This window comes from Asterias amurensis, chromosome 14 (assembly GCF_032118995.1).
Source record: "Asterias amurensis chromosome 14, ASM3211899v1".
Classification (NCBI taxonomy): Eukaryota; Metazoa; Echinodermata; class Asteroidea; order Forcipulatida; family Asteriidae; genus Asterias; species Asterias amurensis.
In genome coordinates, this window is record NC_092661.1 from 15,605,483 (window position 1) to 15,627,339 (window position 21,857).

At 37.8% G+C, this 21,857-nt stretch overlaps 1 protein-coding gene across 8 annotated transcripts in view; it reads left to right on the forward strand.

Annotated features, from left to right (window-relative positions):
• LOC139946774 (synaptotagmin-like protein 4) overlaps positions 1 to 21,857 on the forward strand; it is an 84,414-nt gene that overhangs the window by 6,764 nt on the left and 55,793 nt on the right. For 7 of the 8 annotated variants that reach the window (XM_071944465.1, XM_071944466.1, XM_071944467.1 and 4 more), the window contains exon 2: positions 10,721 to 11,030. In XM_071944465.1, the coding sequence (XP_071800566.1) occupies positions 10,846 to 11,030 (185 nt within the window). In that variant the 5' untranslated portion in view covers positions 10,721 to 10,845. Of the gene's footprint in view, positions 1 to 3,667; positions 3,863 to 10,720; positions 11,031 to 21,857 lie in introns of those variants that run through there. The other variant, XM_071944461.1, reaches the window with a different exon arrangement.

The window sequence follows — 21,857 nt, forward strand, 5'->3', positions numbered from 1 at the left end:
TACGCTGAGTGCATCGAGATCTCTGAATGTACGCTCTATCAGAGTTCTTTCAGTTGCTCTGTCTATTCATCAAGTCATTGAGGTGTTATGAAAGCATATTTTTTATAGTCATGGTCATCATCGGCCATGATTTATGTATGCCTCTCTATTGATTGATACCTCTCTTTAGTCTATAGATGGCCTTACCGGTCTGACCTTAAAATTGCAGCCTCAAAATTTTCACTGAAAGAACTGAGGGAACGTTTGAGTTACATACTGACAGGTGAAAAAGCCAGAGGAAGTACAGTGTAGGCGTTTGTTTGTACGCATTGTTTGTTTGTTTGTTGTTGGTTTTCAAGAGCTGTTTGATTGTCTGGATCAGGTTGAGTTGGCTATGGTTGTCGGGATGTAATTTTTTAGATCAATGTGATTTTAGGGTTTAATAACAAATCTGAGATTTGGGATCGGGGGGCTCAAAATTAACACTTAACAGCAGGCTCGACGAGGTTTGTGATGTTAGCATCGGGCCAGTAAACTTGTAAAAGCCCATGATACCAGTCCGGCAGTGCTGTTTTTGAATAGTACCACCTCAAGTTGTGCATCTTTATTTTAAACTGATCAATTACGTACATCTTTCAATTCTTTGAGTATTGAAATTTTACCCATAAGAAATATTTTGAGATAAATCTTTTCTTACTGCTTGATCAAAAAACAGCGCAAAACACAAAATTCTGCGTGAAGGGTGCACCATTAACACAGGAATTTGCGATTAATTTGAGGACCCCAGTTGTGATCGCAGAGGGCCATTCATTCAGAAAGGTACAGATTCAAATTTACTTAAGTTTTTAGGGGACTGTAAGCAAAATGCACAGTTTATTTGTAGGGTTTAATTGAAGTGCAATGTGTGGTATCTCAGAGCAGATGACCCAGATACCAATTGCTTTGAAATCATATTTTGCTTCACATACTGTAACAATAACAAACTAAGCTTGGGCGATACCACAATATTATCGAATATCGCGATACTAATTTGGAAACGATTTCGATATCGAATCGATTTTGTTTTAATCGAAATATATCGATTAAGTATCGTAATATTGCGATGTATTTTCTAGCTGAGACATCTTGCACCCCATAGGTTTTGAGTAAAACCAGAAGAATACATTGTAGGTCATTAGAACACCTCTCTTATGCTATGACTATCTCTTCTTCAACTTTCACTGGGAGTTTGAAGACTGATGATGTGAAATTTAATTAATCGCGATTGTATCGAATATCGCAATATTTATTGTGAATAAAATAAATCGATATCGCCCAAGCTTACACATAACCCAACGTGCAGTACCTACAATATAAATAATAATAATAATAAAAGAGTATTTATAAAGCGCCTTATGCCAGGCCTCAAGGCACTTTCCACTCAAATAAACAATATTTTAAAAATAACACCAAATAAAGAAAAGGCAGTTTAAAAGCCACAAAACTTGAACCATAATGAACTTTAACTTTGTTGGCATTACACCAAATGTAAATATGTTCAAAGCCCTCATTTCTGTTTATGGCTGAACGGAGCACCCACTTCTTACTGAGTTATATTCAGAATAATTTTATGAAGGGTAGGCACTACACAGTAAGTATGTTCACCAAATGAAAGAGAAGATACAGGTCAGTGGGTTTTCAATGCCAGACCAACATTTTGATATTATTGTAAAATAAACAACATAGCAGAACTGAATAGACCCACCAGTATAAATGTGCACCGCCCGCCTCAGTAAGTCTCCGTGTACAATACCAATGTTACACAAATTTATGTGAATTAAAGACACTGGACACCTTTGGTATGTCAAAGACCAGTCTTCTCACTTAGTGTATCTGAACATGCACAAAATAAAAACCCTGTGGAAATTTGAACTCAATTGGTTGTCAAAGTTGTGAGATAATAATGGAAGAAAAAACACCCTAGTCACACGAAGTACACAGAAGTCATTTAAAATCCCAAAGTTTCCCTGTTTTTTTTGTCTTGGTGCCTCTTTTTTTTTAAAGAAATGTTTCTCTGTTTTGTTGTTTATTAACTACATGTTGCAGCACACATCCATGTGCCATTTCACCCAGGCCTTACAGTTACAGGTCTTGATTTGGGGGAAATCCACATAACTGTAGAGCTTGTACCTCAAAATCTTTACTCATACTGGACCAAGTTAATTTTTACTAATGATACACAAATAAGACCCAAATCAAAGTGATAATGGGGAATTACATTACATTAAAAAAGCACAACACCCCTGGAGTTGTCCGGGTTTGAGTTTACTTGATGATTCATTTTAAAAGTAAGGGAGAACTGCCTTGCTCTCACAGGAACAGAGTATCCCTAAAGTTCAGTTCCCTAAAACTTTTTGTGTTTTAAACAATAAATTTATCATTGGGTGTAATGAACTTGTCATAAAATATCAACATCCGTAGGTTTTTATATCATGACCACATGATGCCAGCACATTTTGAATGACCTCCCTCATCCCTCAAGGTTGTTACGTCAATACAAAAAGATAAATTACTGGTATGTGTACGGTAGTTATTTCATAATAGTGCAAGTACATCATGTACACGCCCCGATAGATAGCAGTGAATTCCAATGTCAGGCTCTTGACACTTTTAGTTCTCGTTAGGGCAAGGCCATGTTTCTTTTATACTGAACTGCACCCCAACTGCTCAATGAGAACTGAATAATAACCTGTTGATCTGGAACACTTCACATATTATGATTACAGGGCTGGGATTTGGGAGAGAACTTCACAATAATGCAAGCAGTGATAGCTTAAATGTATGGTATGATACTAGACCATATAATTATTTTGTATTTCCATTTATACAGAACCAGAATCTATCATAGAAACCTTCCAGATTTTAAACATGTATCATACAGACATTGTATTTCAACGTCGTCCTTTTTTTCTTCTTGAACAAGCAACAAGACAAAGAAAATATTTATCTCACTTTTCTTTATCTGATCAAAATGGAAAAGAGGTTTATCTGACTCAAAGTCAACATTTGAACATAACTTTTTCAGTTTTAAGACAGTGAGGTAATGCTATTCAATTGGAAAACATTAAGACTACCGAACTCGGTCAGATGTGTATAATCTCTCAGGATTTATCTCTCAGCGATATCTCTAAAACGCGACCACCTGAAATTTTCACAGGTGACAGTTTTATTGTGTATAGGTCTAATAGCTGTATATATAGGTTTCAATGGTCCCAAACCAAAAAAGGTATATATATGAAGAGCATCCAATAAAAGGGAGCAGTGGATGCACTGGCGCATTCCAGAGTCAAGTTAACTTGTCTTTGAGATGCAGAAATCACTGGCCTTGTTCGCAGTCAAATGCTAATTTCAACCACCATGTGCCGTATATCGTTTATGATCATAACAATACACAAAAACCCAGCCATTCCTTTTCCCCCGTAATATAAACAGATCACAATGAGGTTTTGAACTCATCGTGTGTACCTTTAAGCATGTTAGTACCACCAGGCTTTTGTGCAACTAGTGGTTATAGGGTTGTGTGGTGTTCCCTGTCTATTGGTGTAACACACACACACACATGCAGTGCTATTCTACCTTGTGGGTGTGCTGTCATGCATGATCGTGCAGAGTGGTTTATCTACAAAACTAAATAAGCCTGTCACAGAGACTGCGTTTGGCACTGCTCCAGTGCAGGAATGCCAGTACTTTAATAGCCACCACCTGCACTCGCATACCATCAGACAGATGTGAGGAAAGAATACTCTTGTTTGGATCTGTAGACAAAAGCCTGTGGAGGACACTTAGCGATCAGGGTGATATACTGATAATATCAAAGGCTGGTTCAATAACTTCATATTTTTAGGTGAGTGACTCATTAATATTTGGATAGGAATACATTTTCTCTCGCTCGTCTTAACAACATGTATTGCACACAGACTAGGATGGGTCATTTATATATGAGGGAACATTGGTAAATTCTTTGGACCCCTGCGCATGGACTATCCAGTTGGCAAGCCACTGCGTTACATGCGTATCTACTGTATGCTCATTTTGCTTTGTATTCCATCTCCAAAGCTTGTATGTTCATGTGTGATTTTACTACATGTACATGTGTATCACCCATTTCATCATTGAAACTTTAAATACTTGAGCAGACTTCAAGTCTTTAAAGCCATTGGACACTTTCGGTAAACAGTGTTGTCCAAGGCCCACACTTTGTGTACCACATCTTCTATATCAAATAACAAACCTGTGAAAATTTAGGCTCAATCGGTCATCGTAGTTGGGATAAAACAACGGAAAAACCCACCCTTGTTTCCGCGCGTTTCGCCGTGTCATGACATGTGTTTAAAATAAATCCGTAATTCTCGTTAACGAGAATTTATATTGTTTTGCTGTTTTCTCAAAAAGTAAAGCATTTCATGGAATAATATTTCAAGAGAAGTCTTTCAACATTGCCTTCTGTAAACCCTGTAAGTTATTTGTAATACTGTGATTTTGTTTTGTTTTTTTCTGAACCGAAAGGGTCCAATGGCTTTAAAGACTGTTAAAGTCATTTTACAACTTTTGTTAGTGTTACTATTTCTACCTCCATGGTGTTAATCATAGGCCTAAATACTCACACAAGTGCACAAACAAACATTTAAGTGCAATTCCCATGGGACTTCTTGGGGCCTGTATGGTAAAGTGGGCGTGGCATCTTGGGCCTGTATGGTAAAGTGGGCGTGGCATATTTTGAAATGTGTGACAGTGCCACAATCATTGATAGAGCTTTCATGTGAGCAACTGCTGTAGATGAATACAGGGCTCACAATTTTTGGGAAAATCCACAAGGACTTGTAGCTCGGGATTTTTTTTACACGACCAGAATCAAAATGAGAAGAGACTAGTAATCAAAATGAGAACATGGTTTATCATCTAAACTATTTCATTTGAATAAAACACTAAGAGAAGATTGATCTCTTCTGTTTAAGGAAGGCACTAAATACTAAACTCCACAGCGGTTCGGCCCATCGGAGAATACCCGAGCGAGAATAACCTTATGACGTCATTTTGCATATATGCTTGCATCTTTTAGACATGAAAATATTAACAACCAGGTCCTAGTGGTTAGTCCACTCTTATGTAACAACTCCCCAAACCTGCTGCTACAAATGTACTTGAATAAAGGGGTCTGAAGCAGTGCTTGCATCTTTTAAACATGAAAATATAAACAACCAGGTCCCAGTGGTTAGTCCACTCTTATGTAACAACTCCCCAAACCTGCTGCTACAAATGTACTTTAATATAGAGGTCTGAAGCAGTACTGATCTTTTAGACATGAAAATATTAACAACCAGGTCCTAGTGGTTAGTCCACTCTTATGTAACAACTCCCCAAACCTGCTGCTACAAATGTACTTGAATAAAGAGGTCTGAAGCAGTGCTTGCATCTTTTAAACATGAAAATATAAATGGGTTTAATGGGTGATTCTCTGTAGAATTGAAAGATATTTGTGAGACTCGGACTCGGTATTTGAACATTTTTTTTTTGAGACGAAGATGTTGAATTAAAAAAAGAAAAATGTAAGACCATAGGACTGGTCCCTTGCATGTCTTGAGCTAACTGGTCGTAACTGAAACCACTGGCCTCAGGCCCTTGGTCAAGTCTAAAAATCGAGCCCTGGAATAAATTTACTGCGAACTTTTGTTGTATGAGTATTCATACTAGTTTGTAATTCATTGCAATACTTGGATGTGTGTCAACAGCTGTGTTTGTAGTGTGCTTGATTGGAATATTGACCTAAATAATAAGTACTTCTTGCGGCCTATTGTAGTTCACTACTTGTGTAATCATTTCAATTTATTAACAACTGATTTATAACTGGCTTGACTGAATTCCCAAATATCCAATGAGTTGCTTCATAAACAGAATATGGCAAGTTTGTATTATTTGAAGCGATGGTTGGTTGAGGTCGACTATTGTATAATGTTTTTATACAATCAAATGATAATATTATTTATCTTTGAACCACAAGGAACAGCCATGACCAAAAACCAGCGTCCGAGTTCAAGCTGTTTGGGCATTGAATTGCGCACAAATTTGGACTTCTTTAGACCAGAGTTCGGAAGGATCCTACATTATTATTTTTTACAGTGGGAAGCAGAGCCATGAAATTAGACCTTGCTGTGTTAACGTTTTCTGGCTACCAGCATTTACCAACTTAATTGTCATTCGTATGAAGTATACATGCTGTAGGCCATGCACTGCCCTTTTCCCACTACTACCGGTAGTCCAGAGGGCTACCCTTTTCCCACTACTACCGGTAGTCCAGAGGGCTACCCTTTTCCCACTACTACCGGTAGTCCAGAGGGCTACCCTTTTCCCACTACTACCGGTAGTCCAGAGGGCTACCCTTTTCCCACTACTACCGGTAGTCCAGAGGGCTACCCTTTTCCCACTACTACCGGTAGTCCAGAGGGCTACCCTTTTCCCACTACTACCGGTAGTCCAGAGGGCTACCCTTTTCCCACTACTACCGGTAGGCCAGAGGGCTACCCTTTTCCCACTACTACCGGTAGTCCAGAGGGCTACCCAGTCTTAAAATTGACTATACTGCATAATTTTTGTTGGGTGAGATAGATACCTCTCGACAAGCCTGGGGTGAATTTCACAAAGAGTTAGGACTAGTCCTAGGAGATATACAAATTGCATGGATAGTCCTAAGTTAGGATGAGTAACTGGTCCTAACTCTAGATAAGACTAGTCCTAACTCTTTGTGAAATCCACCCCATGACAGCTTTCTCTAATAATAGCTTACTGTGTGTTACTAAACAGCAAAGCTGACCAGGCCAAATTTCAAAGAGCTGCATGCTTACACAGGAAATATTCCTTACAACTTTTCTGCTAAAAAAGCAGGAAACCAGTCATAAAGTAGCGCTGTGACAAGGTATTTTGACTGGTAAGCTTAATTGTGTTGTGCTTTAAGTTTTAGATAATTAGATACTTTTTGTGCTTTTAACACCAGAAGGTACATTCCACAGCTCTCTTCCCACAGAGCAACCTGACCAGGGCCTAAATTTCATGGAACACGTTGCCTTGGAACGGTTGAGTTGGTCTTTGAAAAGCATGATTAACTGTTTGTTATAAAATGCATACGGTTTGAAAGATGTTTAAAAAGTAGAATACAATGATCCACACAAATATGTCTCGAAATTGCGTGGTTTTCCTATTACCTCGTCGACTAACATGGTCGGCCATTTATGGTTTGACTCCCATAAATGGACGACCGTGTTAGTTCACAAAGCAAAAGGAGAACCATGAAATTTTGAGGCAAATTTGTGTGGATCATTGTATTCTACTTTAAAAACATCTTTCCAACCATGCATTTTATAACAAACGGTTGCAAACGCTTTTTATAGACCAACTCGTCCGATCCAAGGCAACATGTTCCTTTAATCATGAAATATTGCTAAGCAGCTATTACAAGCGGGAAACTAGTCACAGAGCAGTGCTGTAACATGGTATCTTGACTGGTTACATTATTCTAGTTAGCATAATTTGGTTGTGATTTTAGATACTTGTGCTTTTAAAGCCATTGGACCCTTTCGGTTCAGAAAAAAAAAAAAAAAGTTCACAGATTTACAAATAACTTACAGGGTTTACAGAAGGCAATGTTGAAAGACTTCTCTTGAAATATTATTCCATGAAATGCTTTACTTTTTGAGAAAACAGCAAAACAATATAAATTCTCGTTAACGAGAATTACGGATTTATTTGAAACACATGTCATGACACGGCGAAACGCGCAGAAACAAGGGTGGGTTTTTCCGTTGTTTTCTCCCGACTTCGATGTCCGATTGAGCCTAAATTTTCACAGGTTTGTTATTTGATATAGAAGTTGTGGTACACAAAGTGTGGGCCTTGGACAACACTGTTTACCGAAAGGGTCCAATGGCTTTAAAAGCAGCTCTCTAATGTCTATGAGGGCACATTCCACAGCTCTCTTCACTGTAGTGTTTTTGTGGCTGTGTCCAGTGACAAAAACCTGTCACACTTTATGCCTTTTTTCTCTTAATTCCTCTCTATTTGTTTTCCTCAATAGTGTGGAACAGGTTACAAGCGATGATCCACAAGCATTTACTTCTGATATATACAGAAGTAAATATTCACACAGGTACCAGCACACATACAAAGTAAAACACCCACACAAAAACACCCACTTGATCACACAAACATGCACTAGGTAATACAGACCTAGAAATAACCCTCGGCACCTACCGCAAATGCTGGTGCCCTGTGCTTTTGCTGTGGTGCCCGTTGATAAGTTCCAGTACAAATTGACATTTTCCTCAATACATGTAGAAGTGCCCCTTTTAGCAGAGAAAAATTGCTGCGCCCCTTCATGATCAAAGTTCAAGGCCTGCATGGTGCAATCATTGCAGCTGTTCACAATGAGAAATCAATTCAAGTTTACAAACATAAACAGCAGGTTGTCTGCTCATAAAATAGATCAGTCCATCAATATGGATTAACAACGATTCTCAAAAACGTGACAGCCTTTTGGAATGAAATTTTCACATTTTATTGATTGTATTTTACATAATATACATAATGTTGCGATTTAAAGACGCTGGACACTATTGGTAATTGTCAAAGACCAGTCTTCTCACTTGGTGTATCTCAACATGCATAACATAACAATCTTGTGAAAATTTGAGCTCAATCAGTCGTCAAAGTTGCTTAATGAAAGAAAAAATACCCTTGTCACACAAAGTTGTGTGCTTTCAGATGATTGATTTTGAGACCTCAAATCCTAAATATGAGGTCTCAATTTGTGGAAAATTACCGGTACTTCTTTCTCGAAAACTACGTCACTTCAGAGGGAGCCGCTTCTCACAATGCTTTATAGTTATCAACCTCTCCCCATTTTTCGTTACCAGTAAGGTTTTATGCTAATAATTATTTTTGAGTAATTACCAATAGTTTCCACTGTCTTTATACATGTAATAGATGGAAATTTGCGTTGTGATGAATATTAATTTTAGTTTTTGCCCATATACACCAATGTGGTTTATACACTTTATTCTCAGTACTTTCCCAAGCTCTGTGAAAAAAATCACAGGCATATTACTTGGGTTGGATTCGAACCTATGACCTTTTCAATTCTAGAGCAGTGTACGTACATGTAATGGGTAAAACCAAGTTAAATCTGATTGTTGCACAAAACCTCCCTAAATGCTAAATGCAATGTTGGCATGACCTTCTGCTTTTGTGGAAAAAAGTGCAATTTTATTGTTTAATTTTTACATTTGCTTTAATATTGCGGGCTGATTGATCATCACCTGCGGGTCATGGTCTGTGGTCATCTTAATAAAAACCGGTGACCTGTTCCATGAAATAATTAATAATGGTTATAATTGGTGGTGTGAGATGGGCCATGAAGTGCTGCCACCTTGGTCTATTGTGTCGTCACCATAGTTTCTGGAAGTCCTTCCAGATCCCTTGTTCTGCACAAATGAATTACTTTGTGTCATTGGTAGACCTTGGTGAAAACTTAGGTCAATATCAGCAAAGTCTAATGGCCATGTATCGGAACTACTCAGAGATATGCTACAGAACCGTATGTGTAGAATGAGGTGCATGCTGGTCTAGCTAGCGATCAAGTTTGATCGCTAGCTAGACCAGCATGCACCTTATTACAGTTAGCGCTTACGCATTGGGTGATTGCGAAAAGGTCTATGGTGAAGTACATGTAGACCTATTGTGAATCCACAGAGTAGCAGCTGTGATCATGGGTAAATTGTATTCGTATTAAGCCGTGTTCCCATTGCCTTGTTTCTTCCGCTGCCACGCGAAAAGTTACCGTGACTGGCTTTGGTGTAATTCTACCGTGGTTTCCACCTGGACTATATTCTGTGATGTTTGCCTAAGCGTTTTACAGCGTGGTTTTAGTACAGTGTAGGTTTACTGCGCAGAGTTATTCTCACTGTACTTTTAGCGGCCTGTGTTAAGTTACCAATAGTGTCCAGTGTCTTTAATAATAATGCAAATTTTATATAATTTATTGCATTTCTTTTGTGCCTTCTCCATCCGAGGATGGAGAAGGGGCAAATTACACAAAAATTCCATAAAAGTATAGCAAATTATAAAAACACTAATGATTACATAAAAAGCAGACTGAAAAGTCCATACAAAAAAAACTCTTTTAAGAATGTGTAAAAAAGTGAAGGTTTATTAAATACACAAGATTGCCGGACTATTCAGGTCATGATTAAAACCTGCTATACAGTCCTGCTGTCCAGTGTAAAATTGGAGTCCTTCTGAGCAAGTTTTTTTTTCCATAGGTAAGGCTTCAAAGGCAGAATTCTACCTCCAAGGTAAAAGGGCACCTCTTTTCGAGAGGGAAATCTAGAAATGAAAATTGGTCAATTAAAATGCAAATGGGCACTAAGGAATGGCCAGGGGCTTGGAGTACAAAAGTATAATGCAATTGCCACCGTAAAGAATCAGGTCTGTATGTACATGTATGATGAGAAAGATCAGTCGCCTAGTGCGCTTCAATTGTCGGTGTGTCTGTAGAAAGCTTACAAAATAAAAAAAAAGATTGCGGGGCATTTCTCCTTGAAAGTTTTCTTTCTGGTCATAAATGCAGTGATCACATTACGCTCGATTACTCTCACCCACAAGCCTATACACTATTCATAATGATAACCTGTCTGTGTTTATATCTCCCCTGCAGACTCAAAATGTCTAGCCTCAGATGACAATTCTCCTCGTTGCTGCCACGAGTCCCCTTCGTCCTCATCGTCGGCCTAAAGATATTCTCTCTTCCCCATCGTCGCCTCCCCCCACCCCCCTCACTCGATGTCTTCCGACGGTCAAGACCTACCCCATCACCAGTCCTCGGGGAGCATTGGACAGATGGTCCCTCAACGCCTTTCTCCTTCGCTGATCGATCTAGAACATCTGTCCCCAGAGGAGCGGAGTATCATTCTCTCCGTGCTGGACCGAGATGAACAGCTGCGATCTTACGAGCAGGACCGAGTCAAGTAAGTTAGAGGAGAGGAGGCTCTTAAACTCTGATGCTGGCAAAACGTTTGATTATCTCACAGGTCTTTTTTTTTTTCAATTTCATTTCAATTTCACGGTTATTAAGTTGGTATCGTTGTTAGAGTTCGATGCTGTTCACAAGGGACGCCTTGCTTACTTGCAGATGTGTTAGTACAAAAAGAAATATGCATTCTGTTGTTAAGTGTTTTTTCCAATTTAACTTTAGATTCCCTGTGTGATTCTGCGGGTTTATCTACATTTGTACACTAAGACAAAATAGCACTAGATCTATAAAAGTAGATGATACTTGTTTTAGCTCCAGTATAAAGGGGCAGGAAAAATAATGGTAAATCAAAGAAAATCCAGCCTGAATTCAAGTAATGCAATGAGACTAGTATTGAGTCTATCTTGCATACAAACTTACATGTATCATGGTCCAAAGTTTCTAGTGTTTAATTTGCAGACCTTAAATTTCGCTCTTGAAGGGGCATGGACATTTTCCTCTGGTACATGTGGAAAGGGGCATGCTGTGGGTGCCGTGGGTTATTTTGAGGCCTGAATACGCCATGAAGTTTTGATAGAATAAAAAGTTTTGGTTAATGTGATTGATGCAAGTCGTGATGAATGCTATGGCGCCACAGTTAAATCAGTCTGAATTGTGTCCAAGTGGAAGGCTATCTTGTTTCCTTATTTCTACATTGTGCTATGTCTTGCTTCAAATTACAAACATGTCTCATCAAAGGTTAATGTTGAATGGAACTCAAACATACATTTACAAAAATCAAGATAATTGGTCCATGGCAATCAACCATTTTTTATAGATATTTCTTAAAAACTTCAGTGACTCTGCAGAACGAATTTGATGTGGGAGACGGTTCCAAAGGTATGGGGCATGTGCGTAAACGCACGATACCAAGCAGAATAATGCACTTTTGGAACTGCCATTTCGTGATGGAATTCTAATATTGCATACTACCATTCAAACTACACCTGACCCTGTGTAACAGTCGGAAATCTGTCTTTCAAAAGGTGTGTGTTCATTTGTACATGATACATATTGTAGAGACTACATATGACTGAAGTATGTCAGGTCATTGCAGTAGAACTTGGATACGCTTCAGAGAATAGGCTCTCTGGAATGCTATTGTGCCTCTGGCATGTTTTTTTGTTCACTTCTTTTTCCCAAGGATTTTAAATAAGTTGCAGTAATGCTGTCAAAGGTTAAAACAACTTATACTCTGGTTATTTTTTTCCAGTTTGGGAATATTTTGGAAATAGCGTAAATGTATATGTTTAGAAGATCTTGGGTTTGTTTTCATGTTATTTTGGGTATTATTAACGTAACTGAAGCATGAAGCTGCTGCTGTTACATATAAAACAAAAATTGTTTTTAAAATTATTTATTTATTATGAGCAGCATTTGAACCGACAATGTACATGTACACTGTATGCAATGTACAGTGTCAAACGCATAATAAGTCAATAAGCCAGTTGTTTCTGAAATATTATGTCTTTTTTCGTTGTTCAGATTTTTATTATCAAGTTTTGAAAAACCAATGTCTTCATTGAATAATTTTGTTCTGATACAAGCTTGACCCCAAAATGGGTTAACCCCCTCCCCCAAAAACAAATTGTAAAGCTAAAAAAAACAAAAACACAACTATGATAATTTGTTTTTTAAAAGAAATACTGCTCGACACGTTCATAACAACAAATGTATTAGGACCTTCGTTTAATTTTCTCGCATTCCTCCACACAGTTCCGATCATTTATTAAAACAATTTTAATTACGTTACTGCAACCCGTGCCGTGTTGTGGCGTCTTTTCGGCTACATCGATTGCATTACACCTCATTTAACATTGCGATATAAAACAAGAGTTACCGCACGGGTTTAGCGATGTTGAAATTAACTTTTTGTTCATTTAACCATGTAGATGATACCAGTGGTGCAGCACAGTGGTGTGTACAAAATAAAACGTGCTCTATCAGGTGTCGCTAAGTTATGGGCAATTCCACCAAAAAGTGTCCTCGGCCCAAAAAATTGAAGTCAAATTTGTGGATTTAAATTTAAAGTAGCAAGAAAGAGTGATACCTAGTGATTTCAAATCTATGTTTGTTTCATTTTTTTCCCTTGGTTTTCCATGTTTTTCATTGTTTATTAAAAAAGTTTTTTTTGTGCCAAATTCATGATTTTTGAGAAATGTTTGGCACAATTGTCTAAAATGCCCTCCTGGTTACATTTTAGATGATATTTCAATTATTCTTGGCTTAAAACATATAACTGGTGGTAAGTATTCACAATTTTAAAGAAACTTCATTGTCAATTTATTCACAGGGTGCTGCCACTCGTTTTAATTAGCCCTTAATTACCAATTATAAAATGTAATGTCCATGACATTGCATGGTGTTTAGTTTTATATTTTAAAGCCAGTAAGAGATATTTTCATGAGACTTCATACGCAAAGCTAGTTTTTAGGGGCTAATCCTATAATGCAAGAAAATTAATAAAAAATTAATTACAACTGTGCTAACGAGCGTCATGGACATTACATTTAGCGTCATGGACTTAGCGTCATGGACATTACATGTATCATGAAACTTACCTTTTTGAAGGTAAATGCTACAATTTATCAATTGGACCTATTGTAGGTAAACCTGGACTAGTCAAAGAGAACATTTGTCATAGACCTCATCAGAAATTTGTTTCAAGCTCTTTTTTAGCAGCGCGTTTAGTGGCAACATCGTGCACAGATTCTACAAACTGACAGCCCAAATCCGAGATTTTCAGGTGAGTTTTCTCATGGAACTGATCTTTCCTAAAAACATTCAAGTGACATTTTCATACTGAAATGTATGTGAACTGTTGGTGAGACAAGTTTAAATGAATGTAGGACATTATAAACAGACTTTATCATCAAAGAAGACTTCTCAAGGCCTACATGTAGGCGTAATGCAGATTTGTACACATCTACGGATAGCTTGGATACAAAGAGGTCATACATAAAGTAATTTTTTATTTTTACATAATTTCAGAATGGCTAATACTTGAGTAGAGAGGCAGAACAAGTATAGAGAGAAAACAAGACAAAACATGGAAACATGTATGTGATAAACAAAGCCCCATGCAGCCAATCTTTCCCTCATTTGTTGTTCTCCGCTCTTGTTTTGCATGTCAATCTAGGTGGAACGTGTAGAGGATGACCTCAATGACTGTCTCGTATTTGGAAAACTAAGGAAGCATCTACGTTTGACCTGTTCCTCCCAAGAAGTCCTCCCAACTCATTTTAACTGATCTTCTGGGAATTGTTCACCCAGTCTTGAACATAGCAGTATCCAGATCAACTTTGAAAATTACAGAAACCTTTGATGTTTAATTTCCATTTACTGTCGTCACAAAATGTTGACGCAAGATGTTCAGTATATTACTCAAGATGAACAATCACCTTGTGAGAAACACATAAAAGGGAATTATGTTAAAGATAATTAGAAAAAAAAGGTTACTTCATGTATACCTACATCTCTGGTCTATCATAACTACTCCAAGGCAGAAGCCAGCCTGGTTGGATGTGGACGGAAAGTGCAAAAAGGGGACTTACCGAGGGGCGGGGTTTAGGTGAGATTCTGGGGGAGGTTTGGTTCTTAAAAATGTTTGGAAGAGGTTAAACATTAAGATAGGGACATTCATTATAGTTTAAAACCCATATTAAGAGCAAGGCAGCACATGGGTTTACAAATTCAGGGCAAAAGCATGATGCATCATTTTACAAGTTTGACGTAATGTCCATGACGCTAAAAATAACCCAAAATGTAATGTCCATGACGCTCTATTAAGACGTGTAACAAGAAAGTTGACAGGTTTTCTTAAAAATATTATCACTGTTCATGTTAACTACTTCCCTGTTTAGCAAATAAAAAGGTATTCTAAAAATTTTGAACTTTAACTTCACAGAGTTTTGGAATTGAGTGTGTTGTACCCAAAACCCACTTCCGTTTTTCGTAATGTCCATGACGCTCGTTAGCAGTGCTCTGACTCCTTAATTAATTTGAACTTTTCCAAATACATAGTATCATTTGACTTACTAGGACACAAGATACTAGTATCAAACACAAAACTATAAATCAAAGCTACTTGGTGTGTTTAACTGACCAACAAAGTTCTAAAAATGTCTCAAAACGTAATGTCCATGACGTGGAATTGCCCATATGCACATTTTTTTTTGGATTCTCTGATTCAGGGAACAGCACCTGCTGGAAGATATATTTAAAAAATTGAAAACAAAACCTCATGATTTGTAGAAACTTGAGGCCATTAACCACATTTAAAAACACATTTGAAACCATTTAGTTTTCTTCCTACGAGAAGATTTATTTAAAAAACAAAACAAATGAAAACAAGACCTCAAGAAAACAACGAGGCCATTATAAAATTTTAAAACTTATTTGAGATTGTTTAGTTGTTGTACAGCTACAAGAAAAATATTACCTTCAGGGGTCAAATTGTATTTACTTACTTAATTTTTTTCCCTCTTTTCTTTTTTTTTTTTCTTTTTTTTCTTTTTTTTTTTGAGTGTACCTCAACATTTTTGGTGGACCAGAACTTTTTTTACAAGACTAGAAATTAATTGAGAGAAAGAAAGACAATTAAACACAACCTACACAAATAAACAATTAAACTGTTTTAATTCGAACAAGCACTAGTCGAGAAAACACCTATCACATTTGTATGATGGAGAACTGGGAGAACGTTCACAAAATGTGAAAATCTTCTTTGAGTAAGTGCTGGTTCTGGACAAAACAGGTGGTTGACAACTCTAAAGCAATTTGTCCAAGTACTCTCTCTGAAACTCAGTTTTTAATTTCTGATTCTTCTCATCAGACGGCAGTTTTGTCTCATCTTTAAAAACCATTTAAGCAGTGGATACACATGTTGAATTACTCTGTCTTTTTACGGTGAATTTAACATACACAAGTACCAATTGGTCGTAGATTACGTCTGCCATTTTTGATTAAGTTCTTTGCAGCACTATGCATACATTTGTGCATGAACCACAGAATTATGAACTATGCATTTAATGTTGATGAATTTGAAACAAATTGGTTGCTTGATTACATGGATGAATTCCCTAGTGCACAGATTGATTGCATCGTTTAACGGACTCAATCATTCAGCTCTTTGTTTCCTAACGATTGCAGGCAACTCAGCTCTTTGTATCAAGCAAGTATCCACATACATGTATGTATGCTTCGTTTTGAAAGGGCAGGGGCATCAGTTCTTTTCCTGCTCCTTGGTAAAAGGCACCTTATGAGGAAATTGTTAATTTCTACAGGAGCATTTTTAGGGCATAAAGTTTAACCAGAGGGCCATGGAGGTAATCGCCTTTGTTGCCTCCGAGAAGTACATGTGTATCAAGCCTGTTTTTACATACTATCATCTTTTGAAACAAATTCTCACAGATATAAATTTTTGAACATATTATGCATTCATAGACAAGTCGGGCCTGGAATTTCATCTTTGTTTGCGCAATGTCATTTTTAATTTTGCAAAGGGAACTTTCTTTGATAATTCAAAAGTTTTTGTGAAACTTTGAAGGGGCGCCAAGACCAAAACCAGTTTATTAGTGGCCATGCTGTCAATTTCACAAAACTCTTCCTTACTCAAGACTTATCTTAGGACTTGGGACGAGTCCTAATCCTGCACTGTAGCATAACTCGAGATAAGACGAGTCCTAACTCTTAGTGAAATCGACCCCTGGCTTTTTTGTAATTTCAGGCCCGACACGAGTGGTTTCTCTTTTCAATTCTGGTCTTACCAAAACAATATGCAGTATATCTTTTGAGAGCTTTAAAAGCTCTGTGGTCTTTAGAAGTTTCCCCTTTAAACTTGAGCCCAAGAATGTGCTCATTATTGTGCTGTATGTACTACCAAAGGTCATGGTACAATGTTTATTGTACTGTTACGATAAATGATTTGAATCATACATACGTCGCTAAGCGTCAAAGGTATGCATTAAGCAAAGAGTCAATAACAATGATAAGCATATCACAGTTGTTTTCAGGATGTAGGGTGGCCAAATAGTTGTTTAGGATCTGGTAGTTCTCACTCATCTTGGATTGATAAGTTTTATTTGATGTGGTATCAAAAGATATCGGATATTGATACCAATTTTGTTGACCATAGGCATCGAGTTGGTCTTCGATTACTATGCAACCAAAGATGTCCAGTGGTTACAGGTGATCAAAAGTGTGTACTGCGGATCATGTGTGGATTAACAGGGGCCAATTTCATAGAGCTGCTTAAGCAAAAAATCTGCTTAAGCAAAAAATCTGCTTAAGCACGAAAATAGCTGGCTTTTTTTACACATGTTACTGGCCAAAATTTCATGCCATATACATTGCTTGTGACTGTTATTTAGCTGTTGTTTATTTAGCATAACAATTGAGTGGGGTCTTGGCCGATAATCTGACTTTACTAAGCAAGGAATTTTTGCCTATACCAAATGTTTTGCTTAAGCAGCTCTATGAAATTGGGCCCTGATTAACAAGTCAAAGCAGATACATGTGAGCAGGGCCCGAGAGCTATGTACTGTGCAGAAAATATTGCCTTTAAAAGGAAGGTACACGTTTGGTAATTACTCAAAATAAATATTAACTTAAAAACTGACTTGGTAACGAGCATTGGAGAGCTGTTGATAGTATAAAACATTGTGGGAAACGACTCCCTCTGAAGTAATGTAGTTTTTGAGAAAGAGGTAATTTCTCACTAAAATAATAAAAGACTTCTAGCTAGAAGTCTGTTATTCCTATCTGAAAGCACACAAATTCGTCCAACAAGGGTGTTTTTCTTTCATCATTTTCTTGCAACTTCGACGACCGATTGAGCCCAAATTTTTCTCAGGCTTGTTATTTTATGGTTATGATGATGGGATACACCAAGTGAGAACACTGGTCTTTGACAATTACCAAACGTGCACCTTCCCTTTAAAACAACTCTAAGCTATGCAAAAATAACAGAATACCGGTCATACATTGTAGATGGTCTTTGCATTATTCTGAGTAAGCATATTGTCGTTGTGCTTAGCTACTTTTTGTTTCTGTGATCAGCTCTTTCAAAAAAAAAGGGGAAAAAAAGGAACTAAGCAGAAGAAAATTAAGCTTACCCAAATATAGTTAGATGTACCAGGCAAAAAACTATTCTAAATACAATCTGTGACTGGTGTCTTGACATGTTTTGCTTTGTAGAAATTTTTTAAGCCACCTTTTCTGTGTAGGCAGAAACTTGGCCTATGACGTGTACTGTGGCTGACTGGCGTACAGTACTTGTTCCTGTGAGGGCAAGGCATATTCCCATGGTAAATACATGTAGCACCTCCATGGGTAAGCAGAAACTTGGCCTATGACGTGTACTGTGGCTGACTGGCGTACAGTACTTGTTCCTGTGAGGGCAAGGCATTATTCCCATGGTAAATAGCACCTCTATGGTGGATATTTGAATTTGCACTGGAACACATTCCAAGAGGCACTCAGAAAATTACCAGGGGAGTCAAAACAATTGTCTCTGTCGTCTTTGTGAAGGATTAGGGAGCCGGTTTCACAAAGAGTTAAGATTGATCTCAACTGCAAATCGATCGTAGTTGCTAAGTAAAGTGTGATGTCACAATACAAATCACTATGGTAATCCAACGATTTTGTCATTCAATGAATTTATTGCTTTGTGAAATCGGCCCCAGGTCTATGTAAAAGTGTAGAGTATGCAGTGCATACGTTATACTTTTGCACATCATACATTGTGTGTAAGCGTTCGTCAAACTTTCCATAAAAATAGCTTCGCACGGTGCCATTTCAGAGATTGGGTTATAAAGTTTCACATTTTATTCACAATTTTCTAACCTACATTTCTCCACAGCACCCTCTTCAGCATGATTCACAGCCCCCATGTGCCCACACACACTGGACTTTAAGACTCCTACAAGTCCCAGGGGGGAAGCTAATTAATCCAAACCCCTACAGGCATTTCACCTTACATGTACCTGCTGAATGCAACCATGGAGGAAAATTATGCAAAAACCCAATCTAGCCTCACAATAAAAGTGTCCACACTGAGATGACTCTTCTTACTAGAACAACAGACTTTTGGGGGCAAAATAGTTTGAAAAGGTTACTTTTTTTTCTTATTTGTTTTCCTGCATTTTTGCTGGGAAAAAAGGTTTGGTCACTCCTTTGTCAATGTCCATCCAAAGACATGATGAAAAACAGAAACAGGCAGAACTTGTTTCTTCTTGTTGCATTGGGCATGATTGGAAATTATTATATAACAACTATTGAACACAACTCCATGGCATCGTATTTTGTTCCCTTTGTTGGCTACAGACCCTTCAAATGTACCCTACTTTCATGCATTAATAATTTGTCATTATTTTCCTTCCCATCTTTTTATCATTATTTTATTCCATTCTCACCCGGCATTCACAGCGAGTAAGCAAAAATTCAATATCATTTTCGTTTAACTACATTAAAACATTGTTCCCTTTTCCACTCATTCTCATTCCCACTCTATTCCCCCTTCCCCAACTATCCATGTCGTTCACTCCTATTGATTTATACACTGTTTGCCGTTGTTTGACAATTAACCCACGTGTGGCATTCCCTAATGAAACATTAATGGTTTCACCTAACCTTTTTTAACATTCATGAGACCCTAGATACTTCTATAGCAACGTTCATTATCGACTTCACAAATTTGTACACATGTTTAATTCAAATCAATTATCCTGGGGATCATCACAGTCCCTTTTTTTCTATCCATCATGTCCATATGAAACTTTTTTGTTTATAAAGCCCCGTTCATACTTCCTTGGAATGCAAATGCGAATTTTGACGTCACAAATTTGCAACAAATAATTCGTAACAGTTGAGTAGTGCTCATCTCCTGAGAAATATTGGCTCTGAAAACAGTCCTATGATGCCAACATTCTCTAGGTATCACATCGCAGGAAGTTTGAACCAGACTTAACTTTTTATTTTTCGTAATACTATATCGCGATTTCAGAGTTTTCTCTTAAGATAGATCACGCTGTTACATGCAGGGGTGGGGGGAGGGGGGATGGGGGGCTATTTCACAAGCCAGAGGTTGTGGACAACAAGTCATTTGCAAGTTAGATTCGAATAAAATCTGGTACAATGACCTGCTGAGATCACAAGTTCAAACACTTCAATTTGAAATCCTTAGACTATCCAGACAGTTGCTGTATCACATGGTGTTTGGAAAACTTTTGCGTAGTTACATGTATGTAAGAGACGGCGATTAACGCATACACAGTTCTGAATGAATGTGGATTGCACAATGGTACCAGGGTTCGACCTAGGGAGTTTTGGGTTTTAATTGAGGTTTTCATGATCGGCTAGTAAGATGCTCTCAGGTTGTCGATCTTCCACTGTTTCCAAATGTGTCTTAAGTAATACTCCATGACCCCTTCATACATAAACATGACCCCTCCCCCGAAACATTTGTGTAAATCTCGACCACAACAATTGTGAAATGCGCGACGGCTTTTAAATCTTAAAACCTGAGCATAATGATTGCTAAAGAGAGAACCCTTTTTTATCAGGAAAAAACAAAAGTTTTTTAGTTCCAGAGTTTCTCACATGCCGTTCTTAAATAAATGTGATTCGGTAATACGGAAGCATTATCTGAAGAAGTTCTTTGTTTCTTCAACCATAAGGTAACCGCCATGCTTCAACGGCAAACAGTGTAGTCTAAATCTTGTGCCACCCAACCTCCTTACTCATTCCCCCCTCTTCAGGTTTATAAATGCATGAGTTATACATACTTGGTGAAGGCACATTTGGTTAATGGCAAACTTCGTACAGGTGAACTGTAGGCGAAACTTATCTTCAAATCCTACCGTAATGTTGTCTCAAATGCATCAGTATTGCATACTTGGTGAAGGCACATCAAGTTAAAGGAACACGTTGCCTTGGATCGGTCGAGTTGGTCTTTGAAAAGCGTTTGTTATAAAATGCATATGGGTAGAAAGATGTTGTAAAAGTAGAATACAATGATCCACACAAACATGCCTCGAAATTGCGTGGTTTTCCTTTTACCTCGTCGACTAACACGTCGGCCATTTATGGGGGTCAAAATTTTGACTCCCATAAATGGCTGACCATGTTAGTTCGCACAGTAGAAGGAAAACCACGTAATTTCGAGGCAAACTTGTGTGGATCATTGTATTCTACTTTTAAAACATCTTTCCAACCATATGCATTTTATAAAAAACGGTCACAAACGCTTTTGTTTTGACCAACTCGTCCGATCCAAGGCAACGTGTTCCTTTAACGGCAAACATTAGTCAAATTATTTCCACATTTTTGTTTCATGCATGAGTACATATTTGGTGAAGGTACATTGTACATCAGGTGATGAGTTCCTTTCTTCTGTAAATAAAGGATTATTTTTTGGTGGAGGATACATTTGGTGTCAACTTAGAGCTCTGATCTCATATTCTTTGTTTCAGGGGTTAACTTTGCACACCATCAATTCCAGGTGCATAACTTTAAAAATGTTATTCCATTCGCCATTTCATCTGGCGCCAGTATTTTGTACCTGGCGCCCGTTACCTCGCCAGTTGTTCTTCACCAAATCATGCTGATGAGATAATCAGTGTCTTGTGCTATGAAATATTAAGTGGCTCCCCAGGGCACTATTTCTTGCCCACTTCATCTTTGTCAGATAATGTAGGTTAAAGGTCATAAAGGAGTGGATTTGTTGCCATACTGTTATTGTTGTTTTAAAATGCCCAGTTTGCCAGTGTGGGGGTGTGGATTT